Genomic DNA, 25382 nt, shown 5'->3' with positions numbered 1-25382 from the left:
ATTTATTTATTTATTTATTTATTTATTTATTTATTTATTTATTTACATATTTATTTATTTATTTATTTATAACAAGTATTATTTTTCAGGTGACTAACTTTGGAATTAAAAGTGCTCAAAACCCATTACAGATGAGCGTAGAAACGCTCACCTGTAATGGGTTTGAGCTTGAAATGGGTTTGAAGTTAGTCACCTAAAAATAATAGTGTGGTCAAAAACCTCAATTCCGTGATCATTCTCTGGCTAGTAAGGTTTGACGATTGATTATTTAGAAAAAACTTAGCCCCCATGTCCCTCGCGAAAATCCCGGTATTTTTCGCTAGAGGCCGCCATCTTGGATTTCTGGGTAAAAATGGGGTCGTAATGTCAAAGTAATGTCAGATTTGAAATACTTGTGGTCGATTTATCCAAAAAAGTGTCTCTGTACACGATTTTAGGTCCTCTGGTTCAAAACTAAATTTTTTAAGATGGTGCCGGCCACCATCTTGGATTTCTGGGTGAAAATGATGCCGTAATGTCAAACTAATGTCAGAATCGGAATCCTTGTGCTCGACATACCCGAAAGGGGCGTACACGGGGCTAATTATTTTCTAAATAGCCCATAGAAGTCAAATCAATCGTCAAACCCTATTAGCCAGAGAATGGTCACGGAATTGAGGTTTTTGGCTGCACTATAATACTTGCTATATTACGCCCCCACTATTTATGGTGGTTGAGCACTTTCGACTACTTTTGGAGTAGAGGCTGTGCTGGAGGTGGCTTTGTCATGGTTCTAACACCACATAATGTATATACATGTATATGCATTACTGTTAAGTTGAAACCATGACAAATTATCCGTCTGATGATCAGTATACCCAATGATCGTAAGTGAGGGTATGCTGTGAAACTAATAGTAAACGGTTGCCTTTTCCACAAGTCTTTGAATTTGTATTTATTTATTTATTTATTTATTTATTTATTTATTTATTTACTAATTTATTTATTTATTTTGCTTAACTCATCTTTGTAACGATTGCCACCATGTAACAAAAGCACGAGTCCGTGCATGTCTTAGGGTGATTGCGTTATGGCACGCACGTGGGATGTATTAGGGTTTAAAAGTATTATGTAACTCTGTTATTAGCCCTATGTACAGCTGTACGTAATAACAATTTAATTAACACATGCCGTATACCACCCAGGTATAACGAGTTGTCACTATAGCTGAAACAGATGAAAACGATTTAACTTACATATAGTCGGAAGACTTTCTTGGGGAACTGGAGCACCATCTTCCAGGAGTTGTCAGGGTCGGATCCAGGAATTTTTGATAAAGGGGGCGCCTTTTGGTCGTCGAGGAAAAAAATGTATTAAAGGGGGTTACCCCCTCGAAAACTCGACGGTTTTGGCCCATTGTTTGCTGTTCATGGTCGAATTTGTTCCTTTTTTTTAAATTTCTTACAATTTTTGTATTTTTAAGTTACCGGCGCCCTTTGCTAGTCAAAAAATAGAGGGGGCGCGCGCCGGCTGCGCCCCCCCCTAAATCCGCCCCTGGTTGTAGTAATCGGAAATGGGAATGTGTATCTCGCCAACAAAACCGCCAATCCAAATAAAATCTCCCAAAATGGTAGTTTTGAAGTGCTGTTGTGCAGGAGCGGCTGAAAAGTAAAATAAATAAGATGGACGCTTGTCTGTTATCCACAAGATTGATGCATCTTTTAAACAGATTAAAGCCATATTATAACATTTTGCTGAGAAAGACGCCCTCACTGATTTTTTAAAATTCCTTTTTTACACGATTATATTGTACTTCATTACACCAATATACCCTGTAAAAATCAAGACTCTAGGTGCTGTAGTTTTGTCAAAATCCGAGATTTTGAATAAAACGATGGAACCGGCGTTTTATTATTACGATGGAATTATTAGTCGAACGCATACACGATGTTCATAACACACAGTACGTACACGGCGTGCGGGACGGTGATCTACACAACAAAGGGTCGTACCATACCATGACCGAATGAGTGGTACGTATTGGCGACATATACGCTGGTAGTAAATTCCCATTTTCTTTGCTTTGCCGTAGTTGTTCGGCTCAAAAATAAAAGGGCATATATCTGACCGTAAAAACTAACATTTTATGGCAAAGAAATGCTAATCTATAAATGAAGAATTGCACTTTTGTTCACAACACATAAAGACTACAACCTTCTTCAGCAGACTGATCCAGTTCATTGATCGATTTGACGACTCTTGACTTGTGACGTCAGAACTGGATCGTAGACTCTTGCTAAGTCGTAGCTCCCCCCGTCCTTATTCAAAGAAGGCTGGTTGGCCCGGATGTGAATGGCCTCTTTGACTCCTCTTTCGAAGTACCGTGGTTCTCTGTCGAGGATTTGCACTTTCTCTAGGTCCACGTGATGTCCTGGGGACTCTATGTGTATGTGCTGAGATACCTCGGACGAGGTGGAGCTAGGCCGCCTATGCTCAAGGAAACGTGTTTTTAGAGACCTGCCTGTCTCTCCTATGTATGATTCCGAGCAGGGGCCCCGGGTGGTCTGACCCTGGCAAGGAATCAGATATACGGGACCCGTGACGTCCTTTTTGTCCGTTTTGTCTTTAGGCGCAACTAACAGTTGACGTAGTGTGTGCGTTGGCTTAAAACACACTCTTATGCCGTATGAGCTGTAAATACGTTTTAAGGCATCGGAGATGCCTTTGACATAAGGGATAACAACTTGTCCTTTGTTGGTGTTCGTACTGTCCTTTGTCGGTTTACTTTTGTCCTTAGGTTTGTTGAGCCTCCCACTTGGGGTACCCGCACTTAGATAGGGCTTCAGTGATGTGCGACTTCTCTTCGTCACAGTCTACCGGATCGGTAATAACTGACTCTGCGCGATGAAAAAGCGTATGTATCACTCCCAGTTTGTGTTGTAGAGGGTGATTCGAAGAAAAGTTCAAGTACTGGTCTGTATGTGTGGGTTTGCGATAGATCTTGATATTGAGTGAGCCGTACGGTTTTATGACTGTTAGAGTGTCCAAGAAGGCAAGAGTCCTGTTATCTTCACCCTCTGTGGTGAATTTGATATCCGGATCGAGAGAATTTAGGTGATCAGTTAATTCCTGGGCGTAACGTGTTTTTTTTTAAATTTGGTGTGGGTGTCTTCAACATATCTGAACCATAAATGTAGGATTCGGAGCAGTAGAGATGGCTAATTGTTCCAGATAACTGACTTGGCCGGCTCCTCATTGCCGTTCCGTGTATTTGTAGATATAACCCTCCATTGTAAACAAAATATGTACAACGTAAACAAACTTCAAGAAGTTTTACCACTTGACCCGCTGACAGATTTGTTCTTTCATCTAGCGTAGTGTCACTGATCAGATCATCACGAATAATATCGAGGGCTTTATCTATATGCACTGAAGTGAAAAGGGCAGTGACGTCATAGGATCTAAGCTCTTCGTCTTCCTCTACCCTTTTGTCCTTTATGCGATCGGAAAAGTCTTGCGAGTTGGCAATATGATGGGTAGTTTTACCAACCAATGGTGAAAGAATGTCAGCGATAAATTTGGCACTGTTGTAGGTTATTGAGCCAACGCTACTAACTATAGGCCTTAGAGGCATGTCCTTTTTGTGCACTTTTGGCAAGCCATAGAATTTCGGTGGTGATTCTGTAGTAGGGTAAAGCTTCCTGTATTCAACATGATTTATCACACCTTCATTTTCCAATTCTTGTAACACAGACACAAGTTCTTTCTTATATTTGGTAGTAGGGTCTTTAGTACCAAGATTTGTATAAGTAGTTGTATCACCAAGTAGTTGTTCACACTTTTGCTGGTACTCTGCCGTGTCTAATACAACAACAATCCTCCCTTTATCCGCTGGTAGTATGCGTATGTCCTTGTCTTTCTTAAGATTTTCAACAGCTTTTAATTCCTGGGGGGGCTACAACTTAGCAAGAGTCAACGATCCAGTTCTGACGTCACAAGTCAAGAGTCGTCAAATCGATCAACGAACTGGATCAGTCTGCTGAAGAAGGTTGTAGTCTTAACAACCGAAAATTTCAGGTGAGCAACTTTATGTGTTGTGAACAAAAGTTCAATTCTTCATTTATTTGATTACCAACACAGATGAACTTTCATGATAAATGCTAATCTATTTTGTATGAAAATGTTATAATAATTATGTCAAGTTAATCGGGCATATGATTTTTATAATAAACACATTTTAAATTTCTTTGTATTGAATTGTTTTCATCAATAATCAATACAGCTAATGAGCTAATATGACTTGAAAAGTGCTCATTAATATGTATTTTTGCCAATATTTTGCTAAAAAACAATGTATAAAATGTCCGTCGTCAGCGAAGACAATGATGCAATCAAAGATGATGCGAATGTCACAGTTCGCCCGCGTTCCATCATAGTAAAATTCGTTTCGTAGAATACCAAAAGCGCAACGAGGTGTTTGAAGTGAAAAATGATCAGGTATTCTACTAAGGGACCGTTCACAAACACTTGTAAGCGGGGGGCTGATGCAAAAAAATTTCATCGCGAAAATTTTTGCCACCCTCTCCCCTTTACAGACCTAACACATTTCAAGCCCCCTTTTGACATGAAAATTATGGGTCAACCCCATAGAAAAGCATATAAACTTTTTTAGCCCCCCCCTAGGAGGGTCAAAAAATTTCACGGCCCCCTTTTTTGCATCAGGGCCCCCTAACAAGTGTTTATGAACGGTCCCTGACTGAGAACCTATACAGCCAAACGATCGCAACTACTTAAAGCAGCTAAGTAGTGTGACATTGGCATGGTCAGCAGACGGAAAAATCATATGTGCAGTTAACAAAAACGAAAGAACAGGTGACGCATATGTTTATAACGGGACTCCCTTTTTCAACATAACTGTCACTCAAAACCCATATTTTTCCAACATAATGCTCTATAAACGTCACCATTTGAAGCCATTAGGAACTATAAACTCAATGTTCTGTGGTTCGTAACCAAAAGCCCATTTAAAACAAGGCATGTTTATATTTTCGAAAAAGGATATAACATAAACAGAGACGTCACTTGGTACCCTCGAGATTTCGCGAGGGTTTCGTGGGGTCGGCCAGCGTTCCGTCTAGGAAACACCGGGGGACACGTGGTATGCACGCATGCGCGGTGGTTTCCTTGTAAGTTTTGTCAGATTGTCAACTTGTTGGTACTTACGTAAGACAAGCAGGGTCATTCCGCTGTAATAGCTAGAGGATGTGACCAACACAGAGTCATAGGAATCTTCATCAATAGCCCTGCAGCCTAATACCTTCATATTGTCTTCCTTTCGAGCGGTGTAAACCATTGACGCAAGACGCTTGCCTTTTCTACCATTAAAGCCTAAACCGTTTGATTGATACATCTGAATCTTCTCTTGGAGGGCAATACCATTATGGTTATCACTCGATATTTCTTTTCCCCCTAGATGCCATTCGATGTCCACGTGGTCGTCATTTAGAGTATTCAGGCCTCCTGCACGGTACGATGGACAGACGACTTTAACAACGGCTCCCTCTTGGATACGGAAGATTGGTAGAATGGAACTGGGATTGTGCTTCCAGGGAATATGCTCACCGTCGTATGTTTGAAGCTTGTCTTGAAGTTGTTCACCTAAAAGCAAAATAGATCGAGGGGAGAGATGGTGTGTGAGAGACGGGGAGAGCGATAGAAGAGGGAGAAAGAAATTAATATATTTTTTTATTCAGTGACGCGGATGTATGTGCCCCCTCATAAGTAAGAGCAACATGAAGACTTAATCGAAGTGATTTGGTGGAATATTTTGGCACTATTAATGTGTAAAATTTTAGTTTGAAAATGCCGAAAATTTGTTAAATGACGGTCCATAAAGACTTTCATAAAGCCTCCGCCCCTCCCCCTGGTGTAGCTTACCATGATTAGTGCAAATGACGCCGACGTCATCAGAGTGACTGCAGCCTGATGCGGGATACTCAATGTGTTGACAGAAGTCGATTCTCTCTTCGTCTCCGTTGCATTCTATATCGGAATAGATAATACTTCTCCTGCCTTCACCAAACACGCCGTGAATAGGATATGCGTATTTGTGTGGCAATCCCAAGTGGCGGCAGACTACCTTGGCCTCATCTTCACCGAAGTCACTAGTAGTGGTACCTTCTTTACAGATGGTTCCCCAAGAACCAAATATATTGATTTCAACACGTCCTGAATAAGTACTGGTACCACCGACTAGCCGTAATTCTGGTATTGGATCGCTGTCTGAAAGGAAGGAGAGAATTTGTACTGTACTGAGTCACATCATGTGGTCACATGCATCATGTGTACCTTACTTATTCTATATCACAAATCCTACCGTTCTGCCAAATGTCCCATTATTAACGTACTCATTCATATCTAAATGCGTCGTACAAATAAATATTGCACATTGTTTCTGCACGCTCCTCATTTGTACGTAGATTACGAAATGGTCATTCCCTCTTATCTTTTGTAACCTCATTTAAATCTATATTTAAAATTTAAAAACCTAATTTAGAGCTTGCATGGGCTATTCCGGTTGTATACATACACCCCTGTGGAAGAGTCTTACGCACCATTTAATTGTCAGGGGAGGGGCATGGGTTTTTGGGTGAGGCGGTTTTGTTCTTTTTTCTTACCCCCCCCCCTCCCCCTTTTACATACATCAAATGTTGTGCTCCTCAATGTGCTAGAAAATGTTCCAGAAATTAGATGCATACCATTTTGTATCAGTAATATTAATTGCACTACAAATTCATTTGTAGCTAAAAATTGCCACTTTTAGCCAAAAGCATTTTATGTTGACCTTTGATTTTCAAGAGGCTATAGGTCAAAAACTGTTGGTTTTAGGACGTTGATATAATTCACTTTTGTGATGTACACATACATATTAATACATTATTATATATGTTTCAAATATCTGGAATTTTCCCCATGATTTACCGAGTAAAATTCACTTTTATTTGGTGAAAGTTGAACAAAATCACTGAAATGATCACAGAAATCACAGATGATGTTCATACAGGGTATACCAATAAAAACAGAACCCTCATTGCGCCCTCTTTTTCTCCTTTTTCTGAAAAGTTGATCAATTGTATTTTGGTATGTTAAGAAACCTTTAGCTTTAATAAACCAAAACAAGTATTTCAATCGGCTCACAATTTTTGAAAATATGCCCTCTTTAAGAAATGTACCTATTTTCCACCCTGTCCACGGATGAGGTTTGGCTACATCAAAGATTAACACGAAACACACGGTTAATGACATGGATGATAGATAACATCATTATGACGGCGCACAAGGAGGATACGCAATGCAATTGATGAATTGAGGACCAGGATTGAAACCTGTATTCGTCAAGGAGGCAACCAGGTAGAGGGCAAATCAAAAATTAGGGCATAGGGCTACAATTGTGTCCTGTACCTCGAACCGTTAGACCTCGACTGGAGCATCGACATAATTGACAATTGAATATATGAATACAAAACCCACCCAAGTCCATACTGTGGCCAAATTGAGTTAAGCATGGGAATTTGTTGCTATACATAGGCCTGCCATATGTATAAAAAAACAACTCAAATTCATCCACTGTGTCTATTAAGCATGTGAAAAATAGCATGTATGAAAGAACCACCCAAGTCCATGATTTGAGTCTTGTAACACATTAATTGAAATCCAGTATGTATAAAAGTCCGCTTGTAACACATTCATTACTGGAGAGTGACTTTTGAAAAAAAATGGGTTTAATAAAGTAAAGTGTGTGGTTTATATTACATGGCAGAATGCTTATCAACATTATACATACCTGTGTGCTTTATTTTGTATTATCTTACTAGTGGTAATCTCATTCAAACATTGTTGTCTTTGTATATGATTCAAAAAACCACCCAAGTCCAAAATTTAAAATGAACCCCACGAATTCCCTGAAATGATAATCGTCATACTTAATACAGTTTGACCCACTCATTTGCACGTAAAACTTACCATATTGACCAGGTAAATATAACTGAAGGAATTAAAATGATACACAGGGTTTTCTCTCAAAATCACTTCCCATGGACTTGGGTGGGTTTTGTATTCATGTATTCAATTCTTGACTCTTGCTACCAAAAAGAAAACCACTGCCTCACAGCAGATGACCAAACGCGCGATCAAACCGAAAGAATGTGCACCCACCGGTGGCCCTCCGGGCACATACCAGGGTGATCTAAAATTCTTCGACGACATATCGCGTGCGAATCGAGGCTATAAAGAGCATTCTGACCGTGATCAGTGCCAAGTCTAGGTTCGTGTACGCGGAACCTCTGAAGAAAAAAATCCGATACGCCAGATGCTATGCAACGCATTATCGAGAACTCCCAATCTCGTGAAGTCTCTCTCTCTCTCTCTCTCTCTCTCTCTCTCTCTCGAGAGAGTTCACTTCGAAAAACCCAGCAAACACAAAAACGTTTTAAAACGTTTTAAATAAGTTATATTTTGGCTTTTGGTTTAGGTAAAAACGTTTTAATAACATTAAAATGTCGGGTTATATAAAGGTCATGATAACGTTTTAAAACGTTTTGTATGAAAACACACTACAACAATATTTTTTAATGTTTTCAAAAATGTTATTTTAAACTATTTTTGCAAACATTTTTGCCAAATATTTTGTCAATACTTAAATAACATTATGTTAAAATATTTGAACCCAGCAAACACAGAAATGTTCTTAAAATGTTCTTTCAAAACCTTTTAATAACATTTAAATGTCGGGTTATATAAAGGTCATGAAAACGTTTTTAAAACGTTATTGCAAATATTTTGGGCAAACATTTTTCGCAAAATATTTTTCAACCCCAAAATAACATTCTGTTTAGAATGTTTCGTGTCAAGTTTTCAAGAATGTTTTTGGAATGTTATTAAAACGTTTTTATACCGTTTATATAACCCGACATTGAAACGTTTCTGTAAAGCATTTTTGTTTGCTGAGCAGTAGATTATCAAAAAATGTTTTTTAAGGTTATGAAAACGTTTTATACTCTTAATATAACCTTTTATAACCCGACATTTAAACGTTTTCTGACAACCTTTTATAACCTTTTGCGAATGATGTCGAAAACGTGTTGTGTTTGCTGGGAAGTTTCAAAATTTGATGAAGACCGCCAAGATTCAGAGTCAACTCTCCGGCGCCCAGAATCACGCTCATTTGGGTAGAATTGATCGGTTTTATCTTACGCTTCGTACAATTTTCAAACTTTGGTTCCTTTACACCGGAAAAAATACCTGGGTGGACTCCCTACCCGCGATCTTCCGAGGCCTACAACAAACGTGAGAATAGAAACACAGGAATGGCACCGACCGAAACCAAACCTACCTAAAGACATCGAACAGGTACTACTACAAGATCAAGCCAGAGCGATGAGAGTGGCTCAGCGTGTCAACAAACTCGCTCTTATTCCGGGCACCAAGGTCAGACGCATCACCAACAGAGTACGGTTTTAATACGAAGTGCAGCGCTCCAAAATGGTCAGCGACAGTGCACGAAATTCAAGAGAGAATCGGGATCGACACGGGAATGTACAATGATTACGAACTTCAGACCATCTCAACGCCTGTCGAGAAAACAAAAAGCGAGCGAGCGAATTTTTAGGCCCGTGAAAAAGAAAAGAAATCCCAGCGAGCGGAACGAAGGATCCGTCTCGAGGGTTCTTCTCTATTGTGTTTTCTTGAAGAAACTCAATCGTTTCTTTCGAAAGCAACGCGTTGCCGCAATACGTAATTAGCCTTTTCGATGTATGGCGAACACAATAGGATGGCGCTACACGAGATGTTAGGGACGCACAACAGTTGATGTGGGGGAGGGGGGGGGAGGTCATGGCAGTTTGGGTCGGGACCAGGCATCAAAATAAGAAGAAAACTCCAAGGGTCCTCTGGACCCTTGCCTTTGAAATTTCAAGAGTCCTCGTTAATTTTCAAGGGTTCGACCCCGGACCCATGCCCTTGAAATTTCAAAAGAGAGAATTAACTACGGGGTTCACGGTATGTAGCTTGTAGAAAATTTGAAAACCCGGGTTGAAACATTCGGTGCGGGATCTATTTATTTATTTTTTACTGATTTTACGGTATTTATTTATTTTTACTCATCAGTGGGCGATTTTTTTCGTCTCACTCTCACTGGTTGCCGCAGTTTTTATTCTAACTCCTCCTCCCTGGAAATCAAAATGATGAGCCCCTTTGAATGATGATAACACTCACCTTCTATGCAATGCACCCCGACATCTTCACTGTGTGTGCACTGTGTCGTCTTGGTGGAATCTCCTGCTGATGAACTAAGTATTGAATCATCCCCATCATAGTTACAATCGTCGACTGTATTGCCAGAAGCAGGACAGTTCGTTATATTTGCAATCTTCCCTGTACCATCTGACCATGGACCATCATATACAGGTGTAGCATGGTCGGTAGAATGGCCAAGTTGTCGACAGACCACTTCAGCCTCATCGTATCCAAAACCACTGCCGCATACCGTCCTCCATTCACTGGCACCACCATACCACTCCAGTCTACCAACATAATCGTTATTTCTATCTCGAAGTCGCACATCACCCGCGGATGGACCTGATGATATAGAAACATAAGCAAATGAATAGCAAATGAATAGGCCTATTAAAAGCAAATGAATAGGCCTATTAAAAGCAAAAGAATAGGCCTATTAAAAGCAAATGAATAGGCCTATTTAAAGCAAATGAATAGGCCTATTAAAAGCAAATGAATAGGCATATTAAAAGCAAATGAATGTGTAACACTCTCTAATTTGGTTCCCAAAACCTATATTATTTAGAGATGTTCTAATAAACTAAGGTATGGTAAGTATATTAACCATAAAACCTATTAACCATTGTGACCCGGTTTTTTGTGATCCTGTTTACTTGGAAGACCTTGAGATACCACAAAGACATTCTTGTCCATCCTATTAGTGACATCATCACTTTGGGTGCAAAGCTAAATTCCAATTCCTCAAATCTTAGGGAATAGGCCCAAAATTGGTTAAATGAGTCAGCAGTAGATGGTCAGTCAAAACAATAACTAACATAGGGTTCTTGAGATGTAGGTGTATTCTGGGTGCGATGACACACCCTAAGCGCTGGCAACATTGATTGCAACTTGTATCATTCCAATACGGATGCCAGCGACGGAACATCAGCACCCTTTGCTCTTAAGACTCTTCTTTGTTTGATACAGGTAAGCACCACTATTTTTGGTCACTTTTGTAGATATTTATGTGTAATGTTAATTAGTGATATCATATGGGATCATAAGATAATGTTTTATTTTATCTTTTAAGATTCAAGATGATGTGATTTTATTTATATCAAAATTGATAATGTGAATAATATGCGCAAATCGTATCTTCGCTGTTTTGAAGAATTTGATATAATTAAGGCTGACAAAATGTGATCCACATTTTGATATTATATTTATGTAGGCCTATATATCCCATATGTGTTCACTTATATATTGTAGAATTTGATTATGTTATGTTGTTATCAGTATGTATAGGAATTATTGTTAACGATATCATAACTTAATAATTGAGGTTTGATGACCAACACTATGACCCAAAGTCATAGCTTATTTTTCTGATATTATGTGATTACCAAATTTCACATAATTAATAATATTGAAGTTGGTCTTTGAGTTAAACACAATAGTTTTAATGAGGAACTTAAACTTAGTTGTGTAATTGCTATTGAAACTTTCCTAACTGAAAGTTTAACAGAGAAATATTTAGTCCGAGTTACCTGTGCCGACCCCTAGTCCGCACATTCATTTGTACAGAGCCATAGCAGAGGTAGTACCAAAAGTAACTCAGGATATTATTTTGTTGATGTGAAAACTTCTACCAGAAGTTCTAAGAAATGAGTCATACCCTTGATAAATCAATCTTTTGTGCTATGCTCATCACCATGATGATTTATCAATACGGTGCCAAAGAGGACTTAATTTTACTTTGGAATCCTCTTTGTGGTCACAATAGGAACAAGGTGTTTGACCTGCCTACTTACCTGTTGGTATGCATTTTATGAATGAAGGAATGTAAATAGTATTAATTGGCAGTGTTAATTTGTTTAGATAATTGCTCCTACTTAAAGTCTTTCATGAATGATGACTTTCAATTTCAAGTATGACAACATTAAGATAATTATTATGTTCTTGGTTAAGTAGTATACAATCAGCCAATTAGTCACAAGGCTACTAATTACTATTTTTGAATGTTAATTAATTAGTCCTGATGCAATTAATTAATTATATGCTAATTCTAGTTTGTTTATACCATTTGATCACTTTCATAACTATGAATTTGACTTTTGGCTTTAACTGATGAAAGATGCTCACTTCAAAAGATGTTTATCTAATTATATTCGAGTATTAAGGAATGTGTGGTGAGAAGACTCTAATACCCTCCAAGGACTTCTCTTTTACAAGTTTGAGTCACATGACTGCTCATGATGAATGAAGCTAGAACTTATTTGTGTTGCCATGCCAACCAAAGTGGTTGACCTTAATATATTTGGAACTGGGTCATATACTTTTGCTTGTTAATAGTTTGGTCTTTTATACTATGCATGTGATCATTTGATGATTGTGTATTACAATGAGATATTCTTAATAATATGACCATTAGGATGATGTGCCATTTCTATGATCATGATGTAATACGCTCCTGCGAGGATGTGTTATATTTTTATATAGTTTGGATTATTTTATTATTTCCAATTATTTATATTTCAATCATGGTTTGGATGATTGACTGGCATGATCATGTTTGATTGTCATATTATCTGATTTCAATTATGTTTATGTTTACTTAGTATTTAGACTTATATTATTTTAGTAGATTTAGTTTATTATTTAAAATGGGTAATTCAAACCATTGTATCATTCCAATACTGATGCCAGCGACGGAACATCAGCACCCTTTGCTCTTAAGACTCTTCTTTGTTTGATACAGGTGCCGGGACCATCAGCACTTGCCGATGACGCTCCATCATGATGTCGCCTGTCGCTTGAGGTACCCGTCACCAACGTCCACGGTTGTTTGATGGGATCATTTATTAGTTTTTCAAACAAAACATCATGTACAACCAAATTTTAGGCTTAAACAGCTAAAAGTGAGATCGTGCTAATGTATACAGATGATTTTGAGTTGTTTTTAACTTTAATTTCCCCTCTTTTACAAAATTATTGACTTTTATAGTATTTTTAAAGCTTTTTCGGATATAAAATGTATCTATTAATGACAAAATTGGTGGCGCTATTTAGTTACTGGAAATTACTCTTTCAAGCTTTTAATACAAGTAATTCCTTTTATTGTTTCATAAAACATGTTTATAAAATTTCCTTGTTGCTTGTTTCACCTATTCCAGCTGTTTTGATGGCGGTATTAATCACCTAACCCTTGCGAATAAGAAATATGATTTAGGATAAATAGCGCCATCTATAGTTTGCATTTAGTTAATAATGAAGCTAATCCTATATACATCAAACAGCCGTGCGTCACTGTCATCATCATACGTTTACCGTCTCATAATCTCTTGACATGAAAGGCGATGAGCGCCTTCGCAGATTTACTTTAGTCAATTCAAGTTGATGAACTTGTGAGTTTGGATGCAACGAACTCTTTATCGCACCTCAATATCATGGGTGGATTCGATCACTTTTTCTACATTTACTTCCATTTTGTTGAACGCATGAACTTGTATGCGTGATAATGAACTTGTGCGTATGTGGACTTGAGTCTCTATCCTCGCTTCGAGATTGTCGTTCATTATGACTCTTTATTCGCGACAAAATGGCCATAGTGTTTGTATATGTACACATGTGTGGATCACTGATTGTTCATGATATTATAATTTATGCGTGTATTTGTTTTGATTGCAACTGATTTGCATAATAATGAAGTATTAATAATAATAATTACTTTTACTTTTGGATTACCTACAAATTATGTTGTCCATTGTTATTGTTTCTAATTGCTTTTATTTTTAGTAAGATTACTTGGATCTACTTAGTAGACCACGAACCTGCTCCTCCTTGACCTTCTGAGTCTCGAGAGGGGTCACAAATAGGTCTATTAAAAGCAAAAGAATAGGCCTATTAAAAGCAAATGAATAGGCCTATTAAAAGCAAATGAATAGGCCTATTAAAAGAAAACGAACAAGCCTATTAAAAGCAAATGAATAGGCCTATTAAAAGCAAATGAATACACAAATTTGAAATCACATTGTCATGTTAACTGTATTAAGGGATCTGGAATGAGTGTTTTGAGCGTTTCGACAGTATTTTTTGTGGGACATGAGAGCACATCAGACATATCGAATTGCATTCTGAATACGAAGAATGTCTTTTTGATACCAAATTTTCATTTTTTGAAAATCACGATATAATACAAATTTTATGACAAATTATTAATATTTGATATTTTTCACATTTTTGATATATAACAGTCCTCGAAGTAAATTTTATAAATCTAATGATACATTCTTAAAGTGTATGCAGCTGGGAGGAAAAAGCCGACGATCAATTGAAAATGTTGACCTTTCATATTGAAGATATGGATTTTTCCCCAAAAGACCTTTTTTTTTGGTGTTTTGGAGAAAAAAATCCATATCTTCATTACGAAAGGTCAAATTTTTCAATTGATCGTCAGTTTTTCATCCCACCTACATACACTTTGAGTACAGACCTTCTGATTTATAAAGTTTACTTCCAGTACTCTTAAATATCAAAAATATCAATTTTTAATCATTTGCCATAAAATGTGTATTACATTGCGATTTCAAAAATCAAAATTATTTGATATCAGAAGGACATTCTTCGTATTCAGAATGCAATTCGATATGTCTGATGTGCTCTAATGTCCCACAATAAATTCCAAACGTTCATACCCCATCAATAAACATGCAAGTTAAATGAATTGATTGAATATGGGAACCAAGGGCGTCAGTCCGAATTTGCAGGTGGGGATACTCAATGTTTGTGAAATGCAATATTCCCTTTTTTCTTAATGTTTTATTTTAAAATAACATATCCAAAATAATACAAATAATGTTTCTTTCTTTTTTAAATAACTTACGTTGTACCAACAAGGTCACACACTGTGTCAGACTTGCTTGGCTAGGTAATTAAAAATACAGAAAAACAATTATTATTGTTATTATTATCATCATTAGCAGTTTTATTAATAGGCCCTAGTAGTCGAAGTATTAAAGATAAAGTTAATTTATTTAAATTTGGGAAACGGACTGTCTCTAACAAAATTAATACTGCCCATGAATAATATACAAATATATACGGCCATGAGAGGTTATGGTTAAAACTACGGGCCCGAGGTTAGATCAATAGTACTATTTTCCTGAGGGGCGCAGCCCCGAAGGAAAATAGTACTATTGATCTCAGCGAGGGACCATAGTTTTAAACCAGAACCTCGAATGTAGGCAGTATTTGTTTTATATCCTTCATTCATAGATTTTTTGTTCATTGATTGTTTAAAAGATTACAAGAAAACTCCACCACCATGCTACGAATTAGGCATACATGGCATATACTGTGTAGGGCCTATGCACTGGTAGGCCTAGTGGGTTTTAAAGCTTACTCGTTGTCAGTGTTCACATTGTATCTTCATTCCACTATGCCGTCATTCATAGATTTTTTGTGCAAAGGTTAGTGAAAAGATTTACACGTAAAAAGATTTAGGCCTCCATGTAGGCCTATAACGCGAAGGCCATCATGCATCGGGATAGGCCTCCGTACGCACGGCACTATGGCTAGGCGGTCCAAGACTAGCATGCTAGGCTCGCCCTGTCAGTGTTTGTTTTTAAGCTTATCACGTCAGTATCGGTCTGGATCTGACTCTGTTTTGGTCTGAAAATAGTACGATATTCCTGCGCTAGAACTGGTAACAAATTCAAATTAAACAGTTGAAATCGTGAATCTTCTTTAGCAGTAGCAGCCCACTTCAGCTTGATTTATTATTTCGCGAGTCGTTTCTCGGCAGTGACAAAATATTCTCATAGTCAATGTAGACGTTCAATGTTATTCTTATGCTTTATGGACTGCGACGTGGGTATGCCGCTATCCGTAAATAGTAAATATCCAGAAGTACTATTTACGGCTTGGAGGTACTATTTACGGACGTAAATAGTACTTTTTCCACTTCCTCACAGAATAGTGCGTTTATTTTTGATCACGTGACACACTTTTAACCAATCAATGAACAAGAATCTATGAATGAAGGATATAAAATGTTTTATTCAGATCTCGGTCTCCCTACTATTCCCAGCACATGCTATTAAACACTGCGATGTTTGTTTTAAGAGAGGCAAAGACAGAATCTTCGATGGGTCTAGGAAAGTTTTTAGCTTCTGAACAGTCCCTCTATTTAAATCGTTTTAATAAGGTGATACATGCAATACATTGGTGACTTTGTGAAATAATGATCACATTTTGCTAATATTTGGTCAAAATGTTCCTCTTGTAAAATAATTTAAAAAAATGCACTCAATATGTTATCGGACATCTCTTGGCATGTAAACGGCGACCATCTTGGATTTAAAGGTCAAAATTTACCATGAAATTCCATAGGTGTATTATGTTAGACTAGCTTCAAACTCAAATGAAGAGCTTTAAAAAAACCCCTTACTAATTAGGATTACGGGCTCGTTAAAGTAGAAATTTAGTAATTTAGTAATTTTCCCTTCACTCTTCATTTGATTTGTTAACTTAGTGTCCTCTACTACCCTGCAATATTTCAATATATTCTGATGGTTGGTAAAAAGAAAATATCAAAAACTCAACATAGGTTGACCTGAGACTTTTCTCGTTTTAACGCACTGAACCGTAAACACCTTAAAATGGCAGTGCGCCCTCGAAGCTGAAAGTTACAATATGGTATGGCGAATATTTACTAAAAACTGAAGCCTTGAATTTTGGTACTATTACAACAAAAATGTCATATAATGTGGGCAAATATACCATTTTGAAGCATTAAACCCTAATAAGTACTTCTTTGGCTATATAACTTGATCAATTTCAGCGATTTTAATTCAGTCTTTTCAGATGTCATGCAAAAAAATAGTTACTCGTCGTATTTCCATGTATCGCCCAGGCCTATTAGTGGTATGTAACTTGATGCTTTCTCTTACCACTCATCAGATACAGAAAAGCAGAATATATTGGGTCCTTCTTGAGTCTGTTCTGGGGTCCAATTAATGGTGATGTACTTGTTATCTCCTTCTCCAGACATGATAGTTGATCTTGTCATCCCTCTTGGTGAAACCGTCGCAAAATTGGTAATGCTAATAAGCAAAAATAATGTACTTAAAAGGTTAAGTTATTTCTACCGCGTAATTTCAAGTTCATAATAATAAAACAAGCAATCGACAAAACATAAAGAGCAGAAGAAAAATGACAAGAAGAAGAAGAGGAAGTTGAAGAAGAAGAAGAAGAAGAAGAAGAAGAAGAAGAAGAAGAAGGAAGAAGAAGAAGAAGAAGAAGAAGAATGAGAAAAATGAGAAGGAAGAAAGGAGGAGGAGGAGAAGAAGAAGAAGGGAGACGGCGAAAAAGAAGAAGGGTAAGCAAGAGAGCTTTAAGAAGAAAAAGAGAAAGTAAGCATAAGATGACGAAGAAGATTAGAAAAAAGTCCAAGCAAAATGAGGAGAAGAATAAAAAAAAATAAAATAAAATAAAAATAAATAAAAATAAAAATAAAAGAAGATGATGATGACCTCTTCAGTATTTGTACTCACGGGTTGTCTCCTGATGTGGGCATCCCATGTATTTCCACTGTAAATAATTCTTCTGTATATATTGTAACAATAGACCCCTGGGCTGGAGATGGAGCAATCAGGGTAGGTTTAGTTGTTGTACACCCAGGCGATAACGCTTTCACCTGAATCAAAAACTGCAGTGGAACTGTACTTAGAGGAGTTGTTGAGTCACTGGAAAGGAAATCTTCAATATATATTGCAACACCCCAAAGGGTGCCATCATAGGATGTAAAGGTAATAGTACAAGTGAGCTGCAAATAGAAAGTAAATCGTTTATTTAGTTATTATTATTGTTGTTATTATCATCATTATTATTATGTCATTGTATTATTATTGTTATTATTACTATTACCGTATTCGTCCGAGTATAGTCCCACCCGTTTTTTAGGTGAAATTTTTGTATTCATGTCATACTCCATTACTGATTTCAAATGCATTCAAATTCAAATGCATTGAAATAATTAATGGAGTATGACATGAATACAAATAATCAATTTTCATATTAAAAACATAAAACATCATGCAATTTTTTTGAAAGGCAAAAGTACAATCTTGCATTTATCGTGAGTAACAGTCATCAAAGTTATGTATAAGTGGAGTTACATCATAATTGCGGGAACTTATTGACCGTCCTTGTAATCCACTTTATTTTCATTTCAGCCTTATCTGGTAGTTGATTTTTTTTTGTGGCAAACTAGGCCCGAAGTTTAAAAACGTGATTTAAAAAATGTACAGGGTGTTTACATCTCAAAACTATTTGGTTGACCGTTGCGATTTACATGCATTGAAAAGCATGCTGCTTTATGTGCTTGTCAAAATGTCAGATCTGTTTTTAAAATATTACTACAGTTAAATTTCGAAAAAAGGCCAAGTCAATTACTGATCGCACCCCAATGACATTAAACCACAATGGGTAAACCAACTGATAGAAAAATGTAAGGTAATAAGTTTATTGAGAAAGTCCGTATTGTCTTGTATGAAAGAGAGGACCGTTTGATCTAAAGGACGAGATGGAAGTCAACATTTCAGAGATTTTCTCCGTGACAGTGTTATTGCCGCTGACAATTGGACGGCCATAATATTAGCTTATAACATGCAGTCAGACTGTCTACATTGAAACTAAAATGCCCAGGCGAAGGAAATACACGACTGCAAGTGAAGGTATTTTGTAAACCTTGTTACTTTGTGCAATTGTTCAAGGCAGTGTAACGTAGTGTAAGATTTACCACCTACCGGATCTAGACTTAAGACACTTGTCGACGGCTGGTCCACACTGCCACTTTCCCCCGTAGCCCATCGACACCTGATGTAATCACCGTCTGCATCGGCAGCTATAAAAATGATAAATGTAACCCATCAAGTAAAATGAGAAGGTTCATTAAGATGTTTTTTGTTGTTCTTTTTTTGAGTTATGATGTGCGCCATTAAATTCCTTATGTTTATTAAAGGAATATTTTGTGATCCTAGCAACCTCCTTTTATAACATTTTTTCAGTAGATATCCACGACAAAACTTGTTCTCAAAATTTCAGTTGATTCTTATTTTGCGTTAATGAGTTATGCATGCTTTATAATAGGGAGAAAACCACAACTTACACATGAAGGCCACCCATAGACTACTAAACTGGTGGCAAACTAATAAAACAATTTTGTTTGGTGAAGAAACGTATTTAAGCGCAATATTTTGCATATGAAATAAATGAGCTTTCTACGAATTAACTACGTTATCAAGCTAGATAAACAGGGACGTTTGCTTACTTGGAATAACTATAGTGCTTGTTGTACCAGCAGTTGCGGTGACTACAGGAGTAATGACGGCCGTAGGTGGTGTGTTTATGGCTCTCCCAAAAGGTCTTGCAGTCAGATTCACATAAGATCGCAGATCCCAAGAACCGCCACCACCGTTATTTAATGAAATCCAATTACCACTGTAAAATCTTGGAGTGTAGGGGAAAGTATAATTTAGAATTACGTTACGTTATTGTTTGGCCTTCATAAACAATTCGCTATCGTAGACATGACGTCATATTGGTCACCCCGGGACTGGATCACGCTTTCATGAGAACCGCAATGGCGATTTCGATGTATGGAATTTATTTATCAAATTTTAAAATTACTAGTCATATTTAAGACCTGCAACCTCAAGATTTCAGAAGGAAAACATCCTGCAAACAGCAGAACATCGATGTGTACAGTGTAGATAGCGTTGTTATGCAACCGCTTGATCCATCACTACGGAAGTAGTTGTGACCTCGGCAGGAAGTGACGTTAGACTACGACAGCGAATTATTTGAATCTGCAATCCCCGGTTCTAGACTTATGTAGTATCCAATCAGTAGGTATTTTTTTCTTATAAAAGCAAAACGTGACATTTTGTTGTCGGAACAAAAACAATTCAAAGAGATCATTAAAGCTCAAATAAACTGTGCAATCACCTTTAATATTGATGATCATCACTCGTCTTAGGGGCTATGCAATAATTATGAGCCCTGGGGAGGTACCATTTGGGCCAGCTTTTTGGGCAATTTTGGGCCAGCCGAGAGGGGGGGGGGGATCAAGCGATTTTTGGCACACATTCATGGGGCGTCTTTTAAATAAAACGTTCTAAAAAGGCTTTGAAAAACAGAACGGAAACGCTTTTTAACATTTGCAGTTTAAAATATGCAAATGTTCATGCTCGGTGCGCTCGCAACATTTTAATTTTATAGCTAGACCATTGAAGTTTTGCAAATTGGGATCCCGAAAAAAAGGCATGTGTAAAGGGGGCAGCAAGCGATTTTTGGCAGGCCGAGAGGGGGGGGCAAGCAAATTTTGGCGGGCTGTTGGAAATTTTACCTCATAATCATGATAAATATTGCACTGCCCCTTATCAAGACTTCACAAACCCTCGATGTTTAGTCTTATTTAATGAAATGACTTTATTCAATAATATTATAAAATAGATTGGAAAGCCTATAGAACAGAGACATCTGCTTGGAAGAAGTCTACTACATGCGCCGCTTGGTGCACACAAATATTAAGGGCTATAAAGTTATAAGCCATATCAGAAATAGAATTGTATGTTTTTGGTATAAAATGTTACTTTTCACTGTCAGATATGTCCTCTTAATTTGGGCCCAAACAGACGAGTCAATACAAAGAAAATCGCCATTTAATACCAGCGCATATGTCGCCAATCGAGCCACTCATTCGAACGTGAGTCGTGTCGGCTCTTTTGATATGACACGACTGCCTGCCCGCGTTCGTAAGTACCGTGTTATGTACATCGTGTACGCGTTCAACTAATATTTTCATCGTAATAATAAAACGATAGTTCCTGCGGTTTATTCAAATTTCGAATTTCAACAAAATTACAGCACCTAAAGTTTTGATTTTGCAGGGTATGTTAGGTTTATACCAATATAACAATACTCATAAGCAAATGTTACAATATGGCTTTAAACAAAGTCGGCTAGCCCTGTTGTCATGGTTGTGCTCCAGTCAGCACTTCTGTGCCCCAAGCAGTCGATCAATTATGCGGTTATTAAAAAAAATTGTACGACCATATTTAGAATCGGCATGAAATGCACAAACAAGCCTTGTATTGCTATTCTTGAGAAAACTTGGATTTATGTTGAAGCCTATCAGCACGCATTAAAACAAATTCATAACCTCATTAATATACGCAGCAATTAGTGCGATCCAATCACAGATAATAACTTTTAAATACGCGGACGCAAATACAGGTCATTAAAAAAGTATAATGACCGCGTCTCGTGACATAGCTGAAAGTACGCTCTACAATGACCGCGTTACGTGACGTGTTACGCGTTCGAACAATTTACGCGGACGCTGGCCGCCGTATTTGGACATCACATGATTGCGTGCTAGTGTGATTGGTCGCTAGCGGTATTTCCTTAATGGGCTATTCGATTTTTTTACAGGGAAAACGACAGATAAAGTTAAAATTGTGTTTTATTTTCAAATTAAAAGAAGAAAATGTGACGTAAATTGAATTAAGAAAAGTGAAAAGTGACGGTTATGAATGAGGAATATCGGAATATCCAAAGCACAGTGTTTAGATATTTCACAATACCCTCAAAACAACTGATGCGCATTCATTAACCTCTAAACACTAAATGTTTAAAAAATCTACGTTTTCTATAAAGTTGTTTCTTATATAATTGTATTCGTTATTCAAACGAATGACATGTCTATGTTGCAAAAAGCACTGACTTGCTGCTCTGCGTAATAAAGAAACAAGATGAGTCTTTCAAAAAGACAGTTCACGGATCAGGTGTATGTTCCAACTTTCCATTTTCATATCAAAACCTACTCTGCACCGATCTTACAATAAATACATAAATGATACCTACATCCTGTCTCTGGCTTATATAACTCTCCAGCACGAAACGACTCATTTAAATACAAACTTTCAATACACTGTCATAGGCCTATTGAAAATAAGGGATCCAATTAAGATAAGCAAACATTACTGGGTAGGTAACAGGAATTCATTATTTCGTCAGTTGGAAGGAATTGAGTAAATCGCCTGTACCAAAATATGCAGTGTATTTTTCATATATGCAGTAATATGCACAGCCTTATCACAAAATAAACAATAGCATTGACCTTAACCACCAATCAGTAAAGCCTATTACAGGGTGTAACAATAAAATTTGTACAATTTTGAAAATAGAATGACACAAGTATGCCGCTTATATTTTGGTTTGATATTTATATGTCTATCAAGATAATTTCTTTAGCCACCAGATAAGCTTTGTTTCAATACAATCGACGGTATAAAAGTGAAGATATGGCCAATTATGTAACCTAGTCTTAAAACCGCTTGGGCCACTTTTGTCTAAACTGTTAGTGTTACAAAAGTGACTGAATAGAGTTGGAACCATGGACGATGCTCTTATGATAGGTAGTTTTAAACAATGGGGTATTCGAAGTGGTAGAAATGATTACATAATAGAATATCTCCTTGAGTTTTTGAAAGTCACAACTAATCACTGACTTAACAACCTCATTTACTAGAAATCGTGGCTGCAGCTCAACAACTTCAACCCCAATTCACGTTGGAAGAGCATATTTTTATGGTTGTGACATTCGGTAGCACATGAAGTCAAACAGAAACCATAAGATTGTTTATAGCTCATTTTCCAAACTCATGTCTTCCATCAAGGCATACAATTACATATAACTATGAGAAGCATGTGGAATTGTTAACAGAAATGCTGGCATTAGTGGTCGCCCAGAACAACTAGAAGCCAAGCTGAACTTAATTTCAAAATCCTATTGTTTTGTACTTATGGATGCAAAAACTGTTTTCAGTTTTACCAACGATATCTCAGGGATATGAGAAATTACTTTATATATAAGATAATTTGAAAGAAATTCCATGACTTAGATTTATAGATTTTAAAGAAATGTCATATTATCATTAAGTTCATGTTAATTATATGAAGAAACGCGACTTATAATTCTTTTGTGTCAGTTCTTTGATGTTAAATGCACGATAAGCATATCTACGCGGTACAAACTTGATGTGCGCAAACATGGCAAAAGTGGCCCAACACGTTTTCTGGACGTTTTAATTAATCGGACATAACTTTTGAACCCAAGCTAGTTAAGAAACCAACTAAACGTCTTCTTTTAGCCAAGATATTACTGATTGTATTGCATATAACATTTTTGCCATAACTCTTTTAGTTTTTTCCTGAGAAGTCAAAATGCAATTGTATAAAGTTTATTGTTACACCCTGTATAGTCATGTGATGGCCCGATCCAAAAGTAAACATGCTTAGAAAAAAGGCAAAAAAATAGTCCTGGCTACCATTGTCTCAATAAAAGATAAGATGCGCTAAAATGTCCTTGTCAGTGGGGCAGGATTAGATAAAGGGATACAAACCTGGGTATGAGACATTAGGAATTATTTCCTAGCCTCTTAATCACAGGGTTGGTGGGTTACAATAGCTATTCAAGACACAGTGTTTGTAAGGGATAAACTGTGCATATGAGATGTGGGTTAAAGTGGGTGAAATGTTAACTCCGAGAAAAAAAACCGAGCTTACTTACTGTAACACAAACGATGTGGATGATGCGTTGAATGTTCTTGTAAATGTCCCACTAGACCAGTCATCATCCGCATCGAAATCATTGCAATATGTCTCGGCATCAAAACAATTACCGATACCCATTTCGCATATAGTTCCATCACCTATGAGACCGTTGGTATCAATGGTGTTCTGATCACAAAACTGACTCGTGCGTCTCCAGGCTAGTCGCCACGTGACTGTTACCTGATTGAGGAAAAATATCATCGATTCAGACTGTAACGCTCTATAAATAAGTACTACGCGCGCAAGCATTAACATTTTATTTTTGTAGATTTATCGGGGGGGGGGGGGGCCCCCAATTTTTAGAAGTGACGGTATGACCCGGGGGACTCAAGTTTCACAGTATACGCATGCGTGACCAGAGATTTTCAAAACATACCCTAAACAGGATGTTTGAGCTATACAAAAAAGGGATTTAGCGCGGTTTTCCTACAATTAGGTTATCGTTCAGAGGATTTTCATGAATTGATGACGGTAGGAGGTTTGTATTTTTGTTTTGTTTTTCCAAATGTAATTAGCATTGTTAATAATTTTGGGTCTTTTCCAACAGTGTTTGAGGAAAACAGGGACCCTTTTTTAATGTGAGATTCCGAGGGATAATCCCCCTAGAATACCACAAAAAGGTGATCCATGTTCTATAATAAATATATCTATAAAGTATAAAGTATTCCAAAGTCTAAAACATTTTGAAAAATCTGAAAAAACCCAGAAATTGAGGACGGAGGGGACGAGAACCAAAACATTAATTTTATACAGCCTATACCGTATGTTTTTGTTTACAATTTTCTAATATTATGTTTGGCTAAAATAAAACCTGGAGCACTGTAGGCCTACATGACCCGGGGCTGGAACATGACTCATCCCCAGGTTAAATTGTATTTCATTGCATTTTCTTGTCTTGTCTTATCTTGTCTTGTCTGCTACTGCAAAACGTATCAACATACATATCATGCATCAATTTCCTCACTGCTGATTAAGTTCTTGAAAGAGTCCACATCAGTAGCTGTTTTAGTGGTAGATGGCAGTGAGTTTGGGCCTGGGGGCACTCAATATAGATTTTGGTAGGGGTGTGAACTAAGAACTGATATTTGGGCAAAAAGGGCTTTGGTGAACAGAATCTTTGGAGCTAAAAATAATCATTTTTTTGTCCAAATTTGGGCCAAAGAGCTACAATTTACAGAGCTTGAGGCTCAATGAACTGAAGCATGAGGCAAATCTTAAGGAAGTGCCGGGGAGCCTGAAAAAGGGATCCTTGACCTCCGCACATACCCGTACCACGTCATGTGAGTGACCCCCGGCATTTTGGTATTGACCATTGGCATTGTTTCATTGGCCATTGAATATTTAATCATTTACCCTGGTATAAGAACATATTAGTTTGAAAGAAAATCACTCGGTTGAAACAAAATCAACGATAAAGTGAGTTTTCGAGTAGGAAAAAGTACAATTCAAGT

The 25382-nt window shown here is 37.3% G+C and overlaps 2 protein-coding genes across 2 annotated transcripts; both read right to left on the bottom strand.

Annotated features, from left to right (window-relative positions):
* Positions 1 to 1521: 1521 nt before the first annotated feature.
* Positions 1522 to 10965, bottom strand: LOC140157996 (scavenger receptor cysteine-rich type 1 protein M130-like). The gene is made up of 5 exons (XM_072181245.1): positions 10926 to 10965; positions 10252 to 10614; positions 5917 to 6261; positions 5203 to 5637; positions 1522 to 1640 (listed from the first exon to the last, which is right to left on the bottom strand). The coding sequence occupies exons 1-5, from the start codon at positions 10963 to 10965 to the stop codon at positions 1522 to 1524; spliced, it is 1302 nt and encodes a 433-aa protein (XP_072037346.1).
* A 5874-nt stretch (positions 10966 to 16839) lies between these two features.
* On the bottom strand, positions 16840 to 24107 carry LOC140156420 (uncharacterized). Its single transcript, XM_072179370.1, has 5 exons — positions 23888 to 24107; positions 19583 to 19761; positions 19059 to 19156; positions 17805 to 18076; positions 16840 to 17354 (listed from the first exon to the last, which is right to left on the bottom strand). The coding sequence occupies exons 1-5, from the start codon at positions 24007 to 24009 to the stop codon at positions 17198 to 17200; spliced, it is 828 nt and encodes a 275-aa protein (XP_072035471.1). The 5' UTR covers positions 24010 to 24107; the 3' UTR covers positions 16840 to 17197.
* Between the last annotated feature and the right edge of the window lie 1275 nt (positions 24108 to 25382).

The sequence above is a fragment of the Amphiura filiformis genome, chromosome 7, assembly GCF_039555335.1.
Source record: "Amphiura filiformis chromosome 7, Afil_fr2py, whole genome shotgun sequence".
NCBI classification, from domain to species: domain Eukaryota; kingdom Metazoa; phylum Echinodermata; class Ophiuroidea; order Amphilepidida; family Amphiuridae; genus Amphiura; species Amphiura filiformis.
This window is presented reverse-complemented; position numbering and strand designations above follow the sequence as displayed.

Bases quoted from the DNA above. Each gene is read 5' to 3' on its own strand.
- LOC140157996 (XM_072181245.1), bottom strand. From the start codon at position 10,965: ATGGACAAGAATGTCTTTGTGGTATCTCAAGGTCTTCCAA. The intron at 6,262-10,251 runs GTGAGTGTTATC...CCTTCCTTTCAG, and splicing joins CGGGGTGCATTGCATAGAAG to ACAGCGATCCAATACCAGAA. The intron at 1,641-5,202 runs GTAAGTACCAAC...TTTACTTTTCAG, and splicing joins AATGACCCTGCTTGTCTTAC to CCGCTCCTGCACAACAGCAC.
- LOC140156420 (XM_072179370.1), bottom strand. From the start codon at position 24,009: ATGGGTATCGGTAATTGTTTTGATGCCGAGACATATTGCAATGATTTC. The intron at 18,077-19,058 runs GTAGGTGGTAAA...TTCTATTTGCAG, and splicing joins GTGTCTTAAGTCTAGATCCG to CTCACTTGTACTATTACCTT. The intron at 17,355-17,804 runs GTGAGTACAAAT...TTTGCTTATTAG, and splicing joins CCCACATCAGGAGACAACCC to CATTACCAATTTTGCGACGG.